Source organism: Zonotrichia leucophrys, chromosome 13 (genome assembly GCF_028769735.1).
Source record: "Zonotrichia leucophrys gambelii isolate GWCS_2022_RI chromosome 13, RI_Zleu_2.0, whole genome shotgun sequence".
In the NCBI taxonomy this organism is placed as follows: domain Eukaryota; kingdom Metazoa; phylum Chordata; class Aves; order Passeriformes; family Passerellidae; genus Zonotrichia; species Zonotrichia leucophrys.
In genome coordinates, this window is record NC_088183.1 from 11,521,113 (window position 1) to 11,541,440 (window position 20,328).

At 36.5% G+C, this 20,328-nt stretch overlaps 1 protein-coding gene across 3 annotated transcripts in view; it reads left to right on the plus strand.

Annotated features, from left to right (window-relative positions):
- GABRA1 (gamma-aminobutyric acid type A receptor subunit alpha1) overlaps nt 1–19,700 on the plus strand; it is a 38,980-nt gene extending 19,280 nt beyond the window's left edge. For all 3 annotated transcript variants that reach the window (XM_064725314.1, XM_064725315.1, XM_064725316.1), the window contains exons 5-10: nt 1,144–1,364; nt 2,932–3,014; nt 7,532–7,675; nt 10,647–10,799; nt 13,294–13,496; nt 16,871–19,700. In XM_064725314.1, coding sequence (XP_064581384.1) covers nt 1,144–1,364; nt 2,932–3,014; nt 7,532–7,675; nt 10,647–10,799; nt 13,294–13,496; nt 16,871–17,179 — 1,113 coding nt within the window. In that variant the 3' untranslated portion in view covers nt 17,180–19,700. The remainder of the gene's footprint in view (nt 1–1,143; nt 1,365–2,931; nt 3,015–7,531; nt 7,676–10,646; nt 10,800–13,293; nt 13,497–16,870) is intronic.
- Nucleotides 19,701–20,328: the final 628 nt, after the last annotated feature.

Sequence of the window (20,328 nt, forward strand, 5' to 3'; positions counted from 1 at the left end):
CTTGCTAATAGTTACACAAGGAATAAACAGCTCAAATGTCCTTATGTTGTATGGAGTGTTGGTGGTTGTTAAAATGAAAAAAAACAAATCTAAAGGAATTTGCTGTGGAGACATTTTGCATGCTCCTTCCAGAATGTTCCCCTTTACTATGATGTTTTTCAGGACAGCTCTATTCCTTATAGCTCTGTGTGCCCTCACACACAGGAGCTCGCTCTGTTCCAGGATTTGGCACCTCCATTTGCAGGAGATCTCAGCAAAGGTTCCAATTCTCAGCCAGAAGAGTAACTCAGAACCACATTGCATAACTGCTTTTGATGTTTATCACAATATCAAAGATGGAAGGGGCAGGGTGATCCAATGCTGAACTTCCACGTGAGGATGGAATTTTTGCCTGGAAAACACTGTACTATGTACTATTCACAGTTTTTCACATTTTCACCCATCTATATTTTATGTATAATATTCCAACATATCTTTCTTCCTTTCACCCTCTCCGTCTTAACTTGGTTCCTGTTGCTTTGTCACAAATATTTCTTGCATTTCATAGTGAGTGTTGGTTATTTGGGTTGTCCCCATGGCCGTGAGTCAGCCACTGCTTCTGTCCCCCAGCCCAGTCCCTGTGCAGTCAGACTGTGGCTCCTGCTCATTTCACCCATGAACCATTCCACATTTCACCAACAGAATTTCAGTGAACTGTGAGCTTTCTGCAAGTTGGTTGCCAGTTTATGCTAACGAGACATTCAGAACAGAAGGCTGTAGTAAGACCCTGCCTCACAAGGCTTATTTTACTCTGACACAAATTTCCTGTGCCACACATACTGACCACCTATCTGAAGCTTCAAATTACAGTTCAGGTGGGAAAAGGGTGAATTATTTTGTTTCCATTTTATTATATCTAACTCACAGGTAACTTTTGAAATATTTCCTGATGTTTATTGTGTTGAACACAGCAATGATGTTGTATCTGTTTTATAACCAGCTTCAGGTACATTGTAAGTAATACAGAAAATAAAATTTCTGATAATGACTAATTTCATTAATAGTCATCTTGCTTCTAGGGAATGGTAAGAACATACTTTTCAAGTTGTCATATTGCAACATATGACATCATAAGTGTTTCCCTTTTTTTCTGAATTGATGTAGGAATACACTATAGATGTATTTTTCCGCCAAAGCTGGAAAGATGAGAGATTAAAATTCAAAGGACCTATGACTGTTCTCCGGTTAAATAATTTAATGGCCAGCAAAATTTGGACTCCTGATACCTTTTTCCACAATGGAAAGAAGTCAGTGGCTCATAACATGACAATGCCAAATAAACTATTACGAATCACAGAGGATGGGACGTTGCTATACACGATGAGGTGAGCCCTAAAATATTACATCCTTCATTTTGTTTTACAATTTAACTTGTGCAAGCATATTTTCCAGATAGAAAACTTTATGAGCATTATTTGATTCCTGCTTAATAATTATTTTCACACTAGGCCTTGGGATGATGGACAAACAGAGCTGCTTGCAGTGTTTATTTTTCCTCTCCTGCTGTGCTACCTCTACAGTCCCTGGATGCACCTTAATGCTTGATTTTAAAAAGGTTCTTACGGTATTAGGAATCCATCAGTTTGCAGAGGATCTTGATTTGGCATTGCTTTCAAGGATTCCATCAGCAAGTATAATAAAGCCTGAAAGTTTAGTATAATCTGTACTCCTAAATTGTGTGCAAGGGTCTTTAATCTTTGGATCGTATAGAAAGCAGATTCTAAGAACTAACAGATGCACACAGAATTCATTGACCATTCTTAATATTTCTTGTGCCTGGGATTATAAAGCATGACAGCATAAAAATAGACATTTCTTTTTCCATTGATCATAGCATTCAGAAACTTAGGAGAAAAAAATTATTTCTGTGCTGACAGCATTCATTGGAAATATATTATTCTCTTCATGGATAACTGAACTTCAGCTGTCCAGTTGTTTGAGGAGTTAAATAAATCCTTTTGAAATAAAGATGATATACAGTCATGCAAACATTCTGGATTAAAAACCTACAAATTAAAAAGTAAAAAAAAGTGTATGTTGTCTCTATAGAGCCGCACATCCCCCCTTTATGTCTGCCATGGAATCAAAACAAGGTATAAAGGGACTCTGTTGACTTCAAGCCAAGATGGATAACTTAGCACATAGGTGAATACTGAATTTTCTTTAAAAAATTTAAAGATGTTTTTTAAAATCAGCACAAGTGTTTGGAGAAAAATTCTCCAGGCATTTGGGATGTTCAGTTTATTGTGCAATATCTTTCAAGACTGGCTAGACTAAAGTACAATCATCTTGGCTGGTAGCTACACAAGTCCAGGTCGATTTTTCTTGTCTTTCTAAGTGCTCAGCTGTTAGGGATTTAATCCACAGGAACACTATCTTGGCAGCACATTGTTCACATGTGTCTCTTCTTTTGATCATAACCATTCCTATTTCCTCACCTTTGCAAGTGCCTTAATGCAATCTCCAGCCTACTCTTCAAGTATTACTGTTCATTCTCTGCTGATGTGTGCTACGTGACTGTTTCTAGCTCATTTAACCTCTTTTATTGAGAAACATGTTTGCACTCAAGCTGATAGCAATGAAATGATTTCAGCAAATGTCTGAGCATCCAGAGTGGGCCAATTTAATGATGGCAGCAAGGAAGCAATTGCGGTTGCTAATAGACTTTAATCCTCACACCAGATGAGAAGCCTGAGCATGCCTCTGATGGACCATGAGGAAGGGCAGAGGGGCAGAGCAGTTGCACCCTCAGCCAGACAATTCAGGTCCAGTTGTAATTAATCACATAACAGATACTGTGCTGTACTTATGCTATGTGTCTTAATAGAAGTCTATTTGCTATTTCTATGAAACTAGAATAAATGTGTCCTTTTGCTCATTAATCCATTATAGATTGACTGTGAGAGCAGAATGTCCCATGCATTTAGAAGACTTTCCTATGGATGCACATGCTTGCCCCTTGAAATTTGGAAGCTGTAAGTTTATTTTAAATGGAGGTTTCTCCCATTTTTAGGCCACTTGAAAAGAATATTTTGCAATTGAGAAAACCTCAAGGTTTTAATCTTGTTTATTTTTCACGTTTTTGTCAGGGTTGTATCTTTATTATTTTATATATATATATACACACACTTATATTTATATATATATAAATATGATATAATGGACTTTTTTAATGTGTCTTAAATATTCTACAATGTGATGCCTGGACATTCACCAAAGATGAAAATGACAGTGCTCTAAATATCTAGAAAAGTATTTTATCACATGGAAAATGTTGTTAATCTTGTTGCTTTGTTTTATTAAAACCCAATATCAGTCCTAAAGAAAAGCAATACATGCTATGGATAACTGAATTGGTTTAGGTGAAAACAGTTTTGCTACTGTAGTCTTGGTATGTTTAGATGAACATTTTTCCTAATATTAGAAGGTACTCTTACACACTCATGGAACACTTTTGGAAGTGAAAAATCTCAGAAATCTCCAAATAGAGTCCTACACTTGCAGCATAGATAGCCCTAGATGCGAGAACATATTGAAGTAAGTCATTGAAATATAATTGAAATCACAATTGTTGAAATCAGTGCAGTCATTGACAAAGCTTTTGATAAGTTGAGAATTTTCCCCAAAACTTCAGTGTGAATAGCAGGCAGCCTGACACTTAACTAAACAAAGTATTTTTGGAAATAAAACAGAGGGAAAAAAAGTGACAATCTAATTTACTCTAGTTTGTTTAACACAAACAAGGAAGTTAAAATATATGGAAGATGTAATAGTGTACAAATTGTTTCCTCAATGCTACTTTTTTTCCTAACAGAAATGGGTCATTTCACTGATAATGGTTACTTAGTGGCTTGATCAATTTTAGAAGTCAACAAATAAAAAACCCACTTCATTCTTCACATGGTACCCGACAGGGTGATAATTTACTTTGGGCTGAATTGCTCTGTGTTTGCCATGAGACAGCAGTGATGTTTTGTCTTTAAAGAGCTGCTAATCTCCTAGATAAGGCTTAGAGAACAAAAAGCTCATACAACCTTGGAGTATAACTGACAAGAAGAGTTTGTTTGCTCCTTGAATGTTTTCTTAGAGAGCACTTAAAATAAATCTTTCCAAATACCTCGTGAAAGAGAGTGGAGTGGGGGGAAGCTTTGCTCCAGTTTATAACAGGACAGATACTGCGCTGGGTTCTTGATTAATAAGAGACCTGTGCACCCAAGATCCCCGTGGGATCAGGAGTGGCTGCAGGATCGAATTTCTTTTGATGTGCTCACTGAAGTGTCCCTGCAGGCATCGTGCTGCAAAACTGCGGGGCAGGGAGACGGCTGATCCTGCAACAAACCTGCTAATGGCAATTTAAACCAGGAGCAGTTTCTGAACAAATCTGATTTACTAGACTGAATTTTATAGACACGATAAGACACCTATCAGAACATCTGTGCATCACTGAAGCACAGCCCAAACACCAGACTTTCCCTAGCATGAGCAGTATTTCCCATTCTTTTCCTACACTGAGTTCTTCCTGGCTCACTGTGTCCCAGATTAACGTACTCTTTGTTCACACAGTGCACAGCTTTCCAGATTACTGAGGACTTTGCCTCAGTTAAATAACCAAGATTTGCAGAAATTGTTAAATAAAAGGGATAGATAACATGGATTTGCATAAAAGTCTAGAACCACACCAGAAGGGAAGAGCAAGACATCAGAAAAACATGCAAGTGTATCTGCATCTTTTGTACCAAAACTGATCTTTTTAACCTTAAAAAATATTTTCATAATATACTTCATTTTCTTAATTGAACAAAAAAAAAAAAATCGTTGATATTTCTGATAGACCCCTTCTTACACCACTCCAAGGCAATAACTGACATTCTATACTCAGAGTACAGCTGTGGACTGTCATGTTTCACAGGATTTTTTGTTGTTATTGTTTTGTTTGTTTGTTTTTTTGTTTGAACACTAATGTTCTATGGCAGCTGTCCTAAAAAAACAAGTAACTACAAGTGCTTGGAAAGATCATTAGACAAAATCAGGGAGTTCTCAAGGAAACTTTTCATTCACCCACTAAATTCAGGCGAGCTCCTAATTTGGGATCCTCGTGGGGAGGATCCTTCTGTAATGTGGTTTTACTGCAAATACTGCATGAAGAATTCACTGTTGAAAACAGCCCTTAAAGCTGAATCTCTCCCTTCCTGCTCATCTGATCATATGCTATAATTATCAAGTTATAGGGTATTTCTCTCAATATTTCATTCTTAATAAAAATAGAAATATCTCCAACAGGAGAAATGGCTGAATCCAAGCAAGTTATGAAAGTGGGACTCACAGTTACACATAAAAAAAGAACAGATCTTATAATTAATTTCCACTTTTTAAGTGAGAATCATATTTAAATACATTTGGGACATTTTTGTCAAACTAAAGCAATTAATTATAATCATCTTAATGGACTGGAAAATTTACTGGGAATGAATTTAATTGTCACAAAATCCATGCTTAAAGTGCAGACTACAATCTAACACTTAGCTCCCCAAGGTAGTGTTTGCCTAGCTCCATTTGTTTTAGATTAAATTGGATAAGAGGTTTTTTATGTCCTCCACTGTTACTCATCACTTCTTGGAGCTGGATTCCTAAAAGCCTCACAGTGAAGGAGCTGCACATCTCCTGTGGACTCTGCCCATGCTGTAGGGACCAATAAATGTTTGACCCAGCTCCAAGGCTAAAGTGATTTGCCAAAGAGCAGCTTAAGCTAGAGGTTATTCCAGTGTAAATTCAATGTGACAAATGCTAAAGAAATTCTGGAACAACAAAATGCCATATGTTGGCAAAACAAAATCAGAAAGGCAGATGCTCTCCTCAACTCTTACCACAAACATCTGATTGTCAGTTTAAAACTGAGGCCACTCTGGAAACCAGCAGTGATGGGAGCAGATGGCTGCATTGCTGCTTATGCAGCGTGAATTGGAAGCTGAGGGGGGCAGCAGAACTGAGCACCAGATCTGGCACTGCCCAGTGCAGCCCCTTCCCTCTAAACCAATCCCATCATTCTCAGTAGCTCAGGAAAGCACTCCTCTCTCTTCTAAGCTAGTCTCATATTCCACAACAAATGCTTGAAAATTAATTTTATTACTGTCTTTATGTGACTAGATTAGCAAGTCAATTCCTGTGTTTACTCCGGCCATTATTTTTAAAGTCAGAATTATTAAGGTGTAGATTTGCTTTTGCCATTGACTCGAAAAACATATTCCAGGATATGTTACAGTGCTCAGGGAATATGAAGCCCAAAGATAAAAGCACTCTTCAGCTTCAATACTGCAAAATCAAATGCCATGCAATTAATTTACCAGCACATTCTACCCAACCAACTCTTCAATTACTAGCTGTTATCTCTTACGCTGATAAGGTAAAATTGCTAACTCACAAATGAGGTCAAGTGAATCAGTCACTGCTTGTCAGTCTGGAAAAAGGGAAATTCTCATCTTGTAGGTAGAATCCTTCTGTTATTTTGATTGCCCCATCCTGCTCCAGCTGCCTTTGGTGGGTGCAAACTTGATGCAGATTCTGGCCACACATTAATTCCCATTCAAACCTTTGGGTACTTTTTAGGTGTAAAGAATTATATGAGCTGCCTCTGTGTAGTCAATTAACTCCCACCCAACTGCTCCAAATGGGAGCTGCCAGATTCCAGACCCCACAAAATGACAGAATTTTACTACGGAATTAGGATTAAAAATATTCATGTGTAGCTCGATTCCGGAAAGAACATAAATAACAGCACAAAGCCCCTCAACGGCACGTGCAGATGATACTGAATGATTTGTGTAACACAGCACACTGCTTGGGCTTGGAGAGCCCACAGTACTTTGCTTTTGCCTTGCTCCAAACTCAGCTCTTGAGTGCAAGGACTATTCAGAAATAACCAAAGGCAAAACCAAAAAATAAACTAATAGTGATTTAAACTCACTTTCTCGTAGGCAGCCTCAGAAGTGTTTGCTAGGCCCATTTCACAGCAAGCACAGTGTGATGGGGCATGACCAAAATGGAGCTGTAGCCAGGCTGAGGATGAGAGGATCACTGAAGCCACTCTGAGGAGGATTTACAGAGGCCCAGACAACATCACACTATGAAAAATTGAGAAGTTTGGGGCTCATCTATCTGTACAGTAGCTAGAAGTGAGAAAAAGCATTGGGGTTCTTGCATGCTCATGAAATTCCACTTCTCACTCCACTTCTTTACATAAGCAGGAAATATATGCGAGAAATATTTTCATGCCATGGAGGACCAACCTTAATCCAGCCCCTCAGCAGCTATTTAGCTATTTTGTAAAAATCAGTTGTACTTCCTATAGATAAATTCCATTAAGATAGTTGTGGGTTCCTACAGATAATTAAAGAGAATTAAATATTCAAACTACTCCTCAAAAACATTATTCTGACAAAACCATAAGGCAGCAGAAAGTGCAAAGCTGACATGCAGTGTATTTGTTTTACATCAGATGCTTACACCAGAGCAGAGGTTGTGTATGAGTGGACACGGGAACCAGCGAGGTCGGTGGTGGTGGCTGAAGATGGCTCTCGACTGAACCAGTACGATCTGCTGGGACAGACTGTGGACTCTGGCATTGTGCAGTCCAGCACAGGTCTGTGACAGACACTTTGGAAGGGTGATATTTAATTGTCAAGATGTAATTCAGAGCAGATCTTTGTAAAAAATACAAAGACATAAGAGTGAGGGGTAGATTATAATATATGTACTTCAGATTAGGAAAACATGACTGAAAAGATAATACATCCTGGGATTATTTTCCTACTTCAACTGGTGGTAAAAATATTCCTACAGTGTCAGATCTAGCCAGAAAAACCAATAATTTATGTAATAAAGAAGCACTCATGTTCTTCTCATATTATTTACTTACTATATAGGCTGATAAAAATAGTATAACAATATGAATCCTCAAAGATCGCATTTCTGGGGGCAGTGAAGTTGCTAAAAGCAAGTACATAGTTTCTCAAGGAAGTATTTAGAGAATGAAAAAAAACTGTCATCAAACTCAGAACCATCTGAGACACGATTCCGATGAAAAGAACACGATGTTTTTTTCAAAAACATCCAAACACGATTTCCTTTAATCCTGGTGCCAGCCTTAACTCCAAAAATTTAATGAGATACAGAAATACAGCTGACATTTACAGTATGACACACCTGAAACCTTGAAGCTGGGTACAGCCGCTTGTTTTTTTAACTTTGCAGTGCTTGTTTCAAGATGCAAATTTTTTAAGGTTTATTTTCTAATAATTTGGACAATCTAGATGCAGTAAGGATCTGAGCACTGGCATGAACAAGAGCTCTGTCAACCAGATTGACTGGTCAGTGGACCAAAAGCAATTTATCTAAGAAGAAATACCTTTATTTCTAACTTCCTTGGGTAAGAAAAGATAAGAGATAAGAGAATATAAGATGTATAAGCTGCAACTTGTGAAAGCCCAGCAATCAGACACTGTGAATATAGGCAATATCTTGCTCAAGAGCTATTTGAAATTTTAGATTGTAGGGAATTTTATGACTGTGTTGCAATGCTTTCAAAACAGAACCCCAGAGGAACTGGAAAGTTATGAGAGTGATCAGCAGCTGTCACAAATGTGGTGATGCTATTCAATTAAAGGAAGGCAGAAAAGATGGGAAGCCAAAGCTGCAGTGAATAACCGGAGTGCTTTCATGCCCTGCAGCCAGCTCAATCAATCTTATCAAACATCTACTATCTTCTGATGAGTGGTGCCCAATGAGTGCAGTCCATTGGGGCTGTGCAAAGTTCAGAACAAGGTTGTGCCTTGTAACTGAGGTGCAGAGCATCATTGCAGGCCTCTGCATTGCCCAGTTCACTCCCTCAGCATTACCTTTATCTGACTCCCAGCTCAGACCTGCTGCAGTGCTTAACAGATGAGAGTAATCCCTGTCTTTTTAATTGCCTTTATGCTTTGGATCTTGTTCTCATTTTCCAGAGGTTAAAAATACTTTGATAATTTAGGCAGCTAAATAAAGCATCAGAGTACAGTGGTGTGTTCACTCTGTATTCTTAGCTTGCCATCTACAATCAGTGAATTAATTCTGACACACCGTTGTGCACATTCTATATCTGATTGCATTAAAATAGTTTCCCACGTCATATTTTAAGTAGATAAAATTAAATTGTTGGCTCTCCTAGCTAAGACTGGCACCTTTAGTAAGATCATAATCTCTGGTACAGAGGAGAAGGAGTTTGCTTCAGTGAAAGTTAAAGAAAGGTGAGCAAAATTTAAGTAATAATTCCCACTATACTACAGCCATTCCTATTCTTAAAATAAAAAAAATCCTTGTTTATACTTTGCTTTACCATTCAATTTAAAATTTATTCTCTTTTCCCCCTTAGCTGCTGTCTTTTCTATTGAAAGAGTATTGTCATATCTTATAAATAAGCTTTCCTTGGGGTTAGAAATTGAGCAAGATTGCTCAAATGAATGTTCTTCTGGACTCTGCATTACAGAAATGGGCATTTGACATGCTCTGTGCATAAGCAGTCAATGTCTAGACATAGTTTTTCAATCAAGTTTAAGCTTTTCCTGTACAAGAGCAGTTTTCTCCTTCCATCTGCCTACATTTTAAAATAGAACTACAGTAATTTCACATGTCATCTCTAATCTAGACAGAAGTTACCACTCAGTTACGTGTCTACTTGTTTCATTCCTAAGACATTCATTGCATAATAAGAAGAATCAGTCTACTAAAAAAACATATATATATATAAAAAATAAAAACAATAGGTTTTTCAGACTTTGGAGAATATACAGTTTGTCAAAATCCATTTTAAATTATATAAATAATGATCTGAAAATGAGCAATATTTGCTCTGCTGGCAAGAAAGGTTTATGGAATGACATAAGTATATTAGAGTATTAGATATATTTATATTTATTATTGCAAGTATAAATAAAATTTGTTTATATACTAAAAAAATTAATTTTCCTTGCATTTAGAGTACCTAGACCATACAACTTTTTAGCTCCAAAAGCATTAGGGCTAATGAAAATATTGCGTGCTATTCTTGTAGTAATCATTTATTTCAGGAGAGAAAAATAATTTACTCAAGTCCTAAATTAGCAGAGCAGAGACACCTTAGAGTACATAAGGCACCAACAGTGGTAGCGCAGACACCATCACATCAGCAGTTACATCTTAAGCTTGGCCCAACAGAAACATTTTTTGGAGGTTGTCTTGATTTAGTCTTTAGGTTGTGTTTGCATGGTTATGCTGTGGTGGCATTTCATCCTCTAATGGAATAAGACTTTCTACAAGAGCTTTAAATAGCCACCAATTAATGCAGACTTTCATTCACTACTCAGCAGAGCAAATATGCAAATTTAACCAGCATTTCCCAGAACAGTCTAATTTTGTATTATTTAGGAAAAATTTAAAAACCGACCAGGTTTATTAAGTGTTTTCTTCAGAGCTGAACCATTTTGATTTGAGGATTTCTATTTTATAGTAGGGGTGAATGGAATGAAAAATACTTTCTACAAAGAGCTCTGATGTGTATATTTATAAAAGCTTTAATGTTCTTTTTTTCTTGGTTTTAGGGGAATACGTTGTTATGACTACACATTTTCATTTGAAGAGGAAGATTGGTTACTTTGTCATCCAGACTTATCTGCCATGCATCATGACAGTGATATTGTCACAGGTGTCCTTCTGGCTTAACAGAGAATCTGTCCCGGCAAGAACTGTGTTTGGTAAGTAAGACCCTGTAAACTTCCTGGCAATCATGAGGCAATTGGGTTTCAGAAATGTTATTGTAAATGTAGTTATTGTAACATGGTACTGGGGAACAGTGTGAACCTGGACAAGGTGCAGCACACAAGAGCTAACAAATTTCATTGTGAAGATATAGGTCCAAAGCTTTTAAACTGATTTGGAACTGACTGTAAAAAGAGACCTGAAAATACCTCAAGCCATCCATTACCATTTTAATATTCCAAAACAATGAGATTATGAATAAAACATCTCTGACAATGGCAATAATGTTAATCATGGGATTATCAAAAAGGCTTTAATCAATGGGTATCTGTCATTTGATATCTTTAGGCCCTCAGAAAATTCTTACTTTATTTATTTTTCCTTAATCCTTTTTACAGGCTACTGTTAGATCAGCAACAATTTATTGTGTTACAGCAGTGAATATATGCACTCAAGGAATGCAGTGAGCAGGCAATCTAAAGACCCTCCAGTTTAGAGTTTAAGCACTGCTTGGAAATGCTTATCTTAAAACTTTGGTGATACTAACCCAAATCAAGAACGTATTAAAAAAAAAAGGCAATGAATTTTCATTTAGGAAAGGTAGAGCCTGAGATTTCTGCTCTGTGACCTAGTCCTTGGTGATATCCAGATGGGACTGCTGAACACCTTTGGCAGGAGGTGGAAGCATCCCCAGCCAAGCTGGCTTTGACACTCCTTTTGCTGCCTCAGGGCACTGCAAGGACAGGATGCTTTGGGCCCTCTGGCTTTGCCAAAGAGAATTAACCCATTTATTCTGAATGTAGCAAAGCCAGAGAGTTGCTGATAAGAAATGCAGCCTCCGAAGCTCGTGTTGAGCAAGAGCTATTTTTATGGTTTTTTTCCTGCACCATTCACAGCTGTGCTTTAGTTTCTCAATTTCTCTGGAAATCAGTCACAACTTGCATAGCCTTAGACCTCATGAACCAAGCAGTGACTTTCTGTTGATAGACAGATGTGCATTTGCAGAACAGTGGTTTAGACTACAGTATAATCAAATTTGATTTACATAATATTGTTTAGAATAGCAGCTAAAATTAATTCTGAATCTTGAACATCATCTTTGCTGAGAACTACTCTACTAAGGAGTTTTATAGTCAAATCCATTTAAATTATAACTATTTTACCTCTTTTTGCCCATACCATTTAAAAAGAAATGTCTGATCATCAGTTTCAAATGCTGTACTTCGCAGTCATTAGATGGAGAACAGAATTTCCTAGTCTCAGTGGGTAAGATATAATACTGCACAGTTTTCAAACTGCTATCTTCACAGGCTCAAGAACCCACAAATTTCTCAGTTTTCATTTTAGAAGACAGTTATTTAGTAAATACTCTTGGGTTTGCTCCATCATTATATATCAAGATAGCTTTTTCATTTCAAAATGGCAGTGAAACAAAGCTTCAGAACATCTTGCATGAATGCATATACACACAGAAGCACAACATTGATCTTTTAGCCCACTCAGTACCACAGATAATAAAAGTTATAAATCTTTTCTCTGCTACTATGTAAGAGAAACATAAGGTCACTAGCAATAAGTCAAAGAACACATTTGGTTGCATCTCAAGAAAGAGAAATTGCTTCCTCATTAGGCACTAATAATTCAAGCTCTTCACACTACCACGTAAATATGTTGTTCATTAAGTGACCTATTTTAGAACACTGTTCATTTCCACTAACACTCAGTGCAGCAGAGATGAACTTGCCAGACACATTGGAGACATGACAGTGCAGTTGTCAAGGTAACTTGTGGACATGTGATTTGATGTAAATGCCTTGCGTGCGCTCAGAGATTCATTTTTCCAAGCAGCTGCAAGCAGAGTGAATTCAGTGCACTCCTGCTTTCTCTCTGGGGCCAGGTGAGAGGAAAGGTTCACCGGTGAGAAGCTCTGATATCAGAAATGCAAATTATACTGTCACTCTTACATAAAATGTTTGCTATGTTCAGGGTGTCAGTGAATAAAGGGACAGAAATCTGTAAAACCGTCAATTCAAAAAAATGAAATAACACATAAATTTTGGTGCCCTTGAAAATATTTTTGAAGTATAATATCCCAAATAAGCTGAAGCAAGGTTTTTTTTTTTGTTTTCTAAGTATCTCAGAACCGCTGCAAGAAAGAACTAAAGATGTTAAATTGATACATCTGCAGTATAATTTGCAGCGCATGATTAAAGAACTGCAACGAAATCCCTCAAATATCAGGAAGAGTAAAGTAGTTCATAAATTATTATTTGCATTCCACCTTTAAAAATAGTATTCTATTATAACCACATCAAAGAATAAAAGCATAAAAAATGTTTTGAAAATCCTGCAACTTCCACAGAAACTCAAAACCTGATACCCTCATTTAGAAACTGAGCTCAGGTGGGAACTTCGTAAGAACCAGGGGTGTAGAAAAGGCTGGGAAATGAAGCACAAACGTAACCTGAATACCCAAACTCTGCTTTGCAGGAGTGACAACTGTGCTGACCATGACCACCCTGAGCATCAGTGCCAGGAACTCCCTGCCCAAGGTGGCCTATGCCACGGCCATGGACTGGTTCATCGCCGTCTGCTACGCCTTCGTCTTCTCGGCGCTCATCGAGTTCGCCACCGTCAACTACTTCACCAAGAGGGGCTACGCCTGGGACGGCAAGAGCGTGGTGCCAGAAAAGGTAACCCCGCCCCACAGCCACCCCAAAACATCACACGCACTCTGCCACACCTGGTCACTCTGTGGGAGGGAGTTCAGCACATTACAAATTCTTATTATGCACAACAGTTATCGCTCTAAAAGAGTTTACTGCTGTGTCCACACACAGCATTTCTATGCCATGGTTACTTAGACATTTAATACCTAAATACTACTGACATACCGGGTGATACCTAATGCTATTAATAAAGAAATGTTCTACTGAGATTTTGACTTTGAGAATTGAGCAGAAAAAAAAATCAACATGTATTATTTTAAGGGAAGGCAATTATGTTTTTCTGTTTGAACAAGAGAAAGTGTGGATGCCTCAGCGTAAATGTAAGAAAAAAAATTTTGTAGCTGCAGTTTCTGATAGTTCCCAAGGTATAGTGCTCCTCAGCACAACATTCAGAAGTGCTGCTCTATCATCATGATCAAGTAAATCATCACAGGAGTTATTTTTTCCTTTCTTAGCTATAGGAAAACTGTGTTTATTTAGAAGGAGGAATTGAGAGCTATGCTGGGAGTGTGCAATCCTGATCTGTACCTCCATGAATGCACCAGAGAAACTCCCAGTGATTATTTAGGTCTGGGATCAGACCTAGTCCATAAACCACAGGTGCATCAAGAAACTGTTGAGGACATTTAGGGGATAAAAGAGAATTTTGCTGTTTCCTATGAATTACCATATCAGCTGCTTCTGTGAGCAGGCTCATTCAGTTGGGTTAAATTCCCCAGCTGGTAATCATGAACACTCACAGACTAGAGATCCCACAGAACAGGTATTTGGAGGAGCAGATGAAACTCACTGGTATATGCAATGATATATTTTTAAATCAGGATTATATACATATATTTATTTATGTATATTAGTTCTGTAAGTCAGTAAAAAATCCTCCAAATTATATTAGAGCATTTATACAATGGCAAGTAGTGTTCTACAAGTATTGTAGAACAAATGAGTGAAGTATCAAAACAAATTTACAATAATAAGCTGCACAACTGCTGCTGAATGTTTTCAGTTGTTGATGATACTTTCACTGAAAATGTTTTTGATTCCTTCTGTGTTTTCATTTGTTATAAAAATGAACTGCACTGATAGAACTGTATCCTTAAATATTAAATATTGCCTTACTAATTTATCCTCCCTTGTAATTCAGTTACTATAATGAGCTGTTTCATTTGTTACCAAGAAAATTACATTCTAAAAAAAACCCTACACAATACCAACCACAACAAACATAGTTTAAAACGTTGGAAGATTTATGGCTTTGTGCTTGTTAGCAGGTAAGGGGCTTTGTCATTTGCTGGTACCTGTGAGTTTTCTGCAGTGAGGAAAAGAGAGCAAGGCAAGCTCACGATGATCAGAGCATCACAGCTTAATCAAATTTAGAGCTCTAATTAGCTGTCATATTGCTTGTTCATGAAGTTGAATTTGACATGAAATATTAAGACCCAGGCTGGTGTCAGAGTTTTCTGTGGATCAGATTTCTAGTGACATTTAAATCTATTGAAAGGGTTTCCTCTGAGACTTCAGTGAAGCTGCTCGTTGTCTGCTGGATTTATTGCTGCTCGCCAGAGTATCTGAATGAGCAGCAAACGAGACTGCCTTTACACTCAGTAACCATGTTAGCAGCCTCCCTGCCTGGGAGGGGAAAAAACGGACAGCCAAAAACAAACAAACACCCTACAAACCCCAAAACAAACAAAAAAGCCAAACCAAAGGCAAAACAACAAAAAAAGAACAAAACAAACAACAAAACTAAACAAAATCAGACCTGACCTGTCTTTTTTGTTGGAATATTTTTAACCTGTTTGTTCTGAAGATTTGAAGCTTTTTCTTGGCCTGAAGCTAAGAATTTTATTGCCGTGAATTAAAGAACATCTACATCAGAGTCATTAGGTGAATCCCTTTCCTTAGTAAGTGGCATAATTTTAACATTTGAGCCTACATTCCCTTCCAGCATGGGGCTCCAAAGCTGTTCCTCCACAAGCCTTGCCCCATCTGCCCTCAGGCTTCTGCAGCTTCATTTCCTCTTCCCACGTGTGCAGCAGGAGTCTGTCCACTCCCTGAAATGTTCATCTCTTGAACAAGAATTTTTTTAATCAAAACTCCATTATTAGAGGGTCAGAGTAGCCATTAACCTATGGTTTATCTGTCATTAAAGGTACTGTGTCCACACAAAAGTATTGCCTCCCTGAGACAGCTGCTTCTTGAAAACAGAGAATTGTGTTTGCTGTCTTGTGAAATGACATAACAGATCAAATTCCACTGATATTTTCTCTTCAACCATATCTTCCCCCCATCTCAAGAGGATAAAGTGGATAACATTTGCCTTTTCTTTTTTTTTTGGCAAATACTGCCTGCAGATTTTGCTAAGCTGTTGGAATTGACCTTGGCTTTTTGTTTTGTTGTTGGGTTTTTCCCTCATAATTGGAGGAATCCTTACACCTTCTTAATGACCACTACATCTCTCTTCTGTGATTATCCTGAAGAACAGGTTTAGCCTGCCAGAAAATGGACAGTTGAATTCTAACTGGTGTGCTCAGATGTCAAAATTTAGTTATTTTTTTACAAGTATATCCCAAAAATAGAATACTAGAAAATATAAAGACTTAGGGACAAAATAAGTTTAGATAACCTCAATAAGCCTTCCTCTCCTAAAAGATATTCAATATATTCTTGCTTTAGCAATATAAGTAGGTGGATGAAAAAGTCATACAGACATTAAAGTCTTTGCATATGGAATGTCATTTCAGCCATTATGATCCAATTTTAAGATTCAAAGAAGAACATTAAGTTCCTAATCCATAATTCATGTGCCTCTGGTGTAAACCATTAGTGAGGAGAATACTGACAGCTTTTCATCTTATTGAGTAAACCACTCCTTTAGTGCATGGTTACATGATAATTTAGTGTGTATTTTTGTGTATAAATTATGTTAAAACTCTTCATATCACAATATTTGCCTTAATGTTGGAAGGCTACATTAAGAATTTGGCATCCTGTAAGTTTTATCCTGATCAAGGGAAACAGATTGTGAGAATATTGAACTATGAGTGCTGTTCACTGCTATTATCATTAAAGCTGATTTTGCCAGTGAGCCTGGCTATCAGGTCTCATTTTTATCTATCACCTAATCTGGTTTACCTAATACAAGTAATAGAAATGGATGATTTTGTATTTATTGTCACCTAAATATTTTGCATGAGTTATATACCCAGAACTAGCTTCTCTCTTAGAGCTTACTACTCTTTGTGCTATGAATTGGATTAATTGCAAAATGTTACAGTGCTTTTTCATAATTTCATCTGTTGAGAAGGTATTGAGAATGAAATATTTTCTTCTTTCTCCAGCCAAAGAAAGTGAAGGATCCTCTCATCAAGAAAAACAACACATACACAGCTACAGCTACGAGCTACACCCCTAATATTGCAAGGGACCCTGGGCTGGCAACCATTGCTAAAAGTGCAACAATTGAGCCCAAAGAAGTGAAGCCAGAAACAAAACCTGCAGAGCCCAAGAAAACTTTTAACAGCGTCAGTAAAATCGATCGGCTATCGAGAATAGCCTTCCCTCTGCTTTTTGGGATCTTTAATTTAGTCTACTGGGCCACCTATTTAAACAGGGAGCCCCAGCTAAAGGTTCAAACTCCACATCAATAACCTCATTCATTCAGATAGTTCTGTTTTGTCTTTTGCTCTGGGAATTGCTTCCCTTTTTCACATACAGTAATTCCCATTTGCTTCATTGCCTCTGTCTTAAAGAAAATAAAGGTTTCTTTAGTTAGCAAAAGGTAAAATATAACTGTATATTAAAAAAAAAAACTGTGTGTGAGGGAGAGAATGTTATAAACTATATACTTTGAAAAAGTGATTTTGGAGATGGAAGAGTTGTAGAGTAATGGGAGGGTGAAAAAAAAGAAAAAAGAAACCATTTGTAGCAAGCTTAGTACTGAATATCCCCAAAAGACAGTGTATATGTATATGAAGAAGATATTTTTATTCAGAAGATTGTAGGGATGGGGGAAATATTCTTTATGACATTCCTGATGCACATCTTAGACTGTACCATTTATTCTGCCACTGTTTATAATCTTTTCAAGGATGTAAAGCTTTCCATTTGCTGAATCCCATAAAATACGTTATTTTCCTAATCCCTTTTTCTCGTCTATGTTCCAGACTACCTGACTTATAATATTAAATAGTCTTTAATGAGAAAGGAAATCTACTCACTCTAGGTACAGTTTGTCACTGTATAGCACATAAGATCTAATGGTAACAAATGCTTTAATCTGCTCTCTTACTGCAAGCTCGTTCCAAGCATTAAGTTGTCACTAGACTAGATTTAAAACCAGTTGCACAACCAAGTGCAGATCCCAAATTTCTACTATCACCTGTGTAATCCAAACAATTCCTGGATGCTTTAAAGATAGCTTTTACTCATCACTATGTTTTAGAGAGTTAAAACAATAAAAAACAAACAACAAAATTTTTGCAAGCTCTAGATATGTTGAATGTATTCTTTTATAAAATGATACATTAAAAGAAGCTTTAGATTGAGATTTATGAATAGCAGAAAGATAAAATATAGTATTTAAATAATATCTGTAAATATGCAGCATGAGATTGTACATTTTTTTACTTTTTTAAAGTTGTGTTCTTAAAACATTGTGTAGGATTCACCTCTTAGCTCTTAATATGTTGTTAAATGCTCAATAAAACATATTTAGAGCCTGAATTAAAGGACGAAAATTAAATCAACGGTACTGGAAATCTTACAAAAATAAATAAGCAGAAAGTGCTTGGAATTTCTTCCATTTGTAAAGTGGTTAAGTGTACAGCAGCTTGCAATTTGATAATGTCATCCAATGTATACTATTAGATTAATGACTGGTCTGCTCAGGTCATGCATAAACACTAAAGTATGGGATTATATTTGGTAGGTAAAAAGGGTGAAATATTTGTTAAGACAGAAGTTCATCTGTATATTACTGCTATATTTGCTGAAACATAACTGTTACAATAAGCGATGTAATATATGTAGCATTAAATACAAAGAAGTCATACATAAAAGAATGTACAGGAAAATAGATTTTATTGAGTAAACTTACTACATTTCATTTTTACTGTAGCAATATATTTGTAGGAACAATATGTAAGGGCTTTAAATACAAGATGTCCATTTTGCAGGTATTGTGCTCCCTTTGAAAAAATTCTAGTCAGTATCATTACTGCTAACTCTTAGAAATAAACTTTCAGATAAAGTTTTTTCAAAGAGACTGGAAGAATGGTGGATATTTGCAAGAATCAATTTAAAAATGTAATTTATGCTATTGAATGGATTTGGAAACAGTGCTACATGAGCCTCTAGAGAAACAGCTACTGAGAGTCAAGTTTAATAGGCAGTGATTTCTAAACTCTTAATAAATTAAAAAGTTGACATTCTCTATCTACAAAAAGAAATATTTAATGTTTGATTTAGAGATTTATTTTTTTTAATAATTCTTCATTGTCTAACATTTAGTCCTGTCTGAACTTGATAAGTTATCTGATTGGATCTTATTTTAAAAGGGGATGTTTTCATCTCTGGTATCATGTGTAGATATATGTATAGAAAAAAATAAACTATGGCTCTTTAACTTCTGTGTACTTGTTTATCTTGTTATTTTTGGCGTTAAACTAGTGTGTTCATTTAGGGCATTTTATCTTTCTAGCAATTCATAGCTACCTTTTGGTCTGCATTTTGCACATTAGATGTGAATATTACTTACCTAGTCTGCTTTTTGCTATGCAATGATTGCATTATATCACCTCTTAGTTAGTCTATGCCAATAGTATTATACTGTATAAACTTGACTGCACAGTTTATCAAAGACAAGGTATTCTCTATGTAGCTTTTTTACAATGCTTTGCTAAACCATGTAATAATAGTAAGTCTTCCTTGAAAATAATGATACACTCTTATAGAGGACAGTTTCTGTTTACTCCTGAGATAATTTTAAAAAGATGACATTGAATGTTTATTGCACCTCAGTGCAGTGATGTGGCAATAAAACCTAAATCTAATAGAGGTTGTTTATGGCAGAAGCATGTATTGCTTTACAGAGTTTAGCAAAAGCTCTTTATTTTATGTCAGACTGTAATTCTATTATAATAATAAAGCTAAAAATGTTCAATAATGCAAGTGAATGTTTTACTTTGGTTTTCTTTAGTTACTGCCTTTTATGACACATTGCCTGATTAGCTGCTATTCATTCAAAGCCTTCATTTCCTTGGATTTGGTAATGAATGCAGTTTTAATAGATGTGCTTTTCTGTCCAGTGTTTTCCAGGGACAAATATAACAAGAATGTTTCCCAAATCTGATTTGACATTCAGAAAAGATAGCTCACTCTGTACCATGTATATCCAGTAAGGCAATTAATTGCATCAGATGAACAATTGCTAAGATTTTCTACCACAACATTGACTCATACAAGGTAGGAACAAAACAAAATGCATTTTCTCCCAGATAAAATGGCAGATAAACCAGAGATTGAGAATAAAAGTATGACTATTTAAGCTAGATATTTAACAGGTTAAATAAACACACAGATCTAAGAAAGACTGTTAGAAAAGAACCTCAGGCTGTATAAAATAATACTTATTAAAATAGTTGTAGGAATAGCTTTCAAACAAGCTTGTGTATACCTTGGAAATTTTAGTTTTCAACTCCTCTTTCCCAAATAGAAAAAGGGAGAGATGAAAAGTCATTCCAGTGCATTCAGCCCCCAAACTCTCTTGGAAATGATCCTGGAAAGCAAGGCTTGTGGT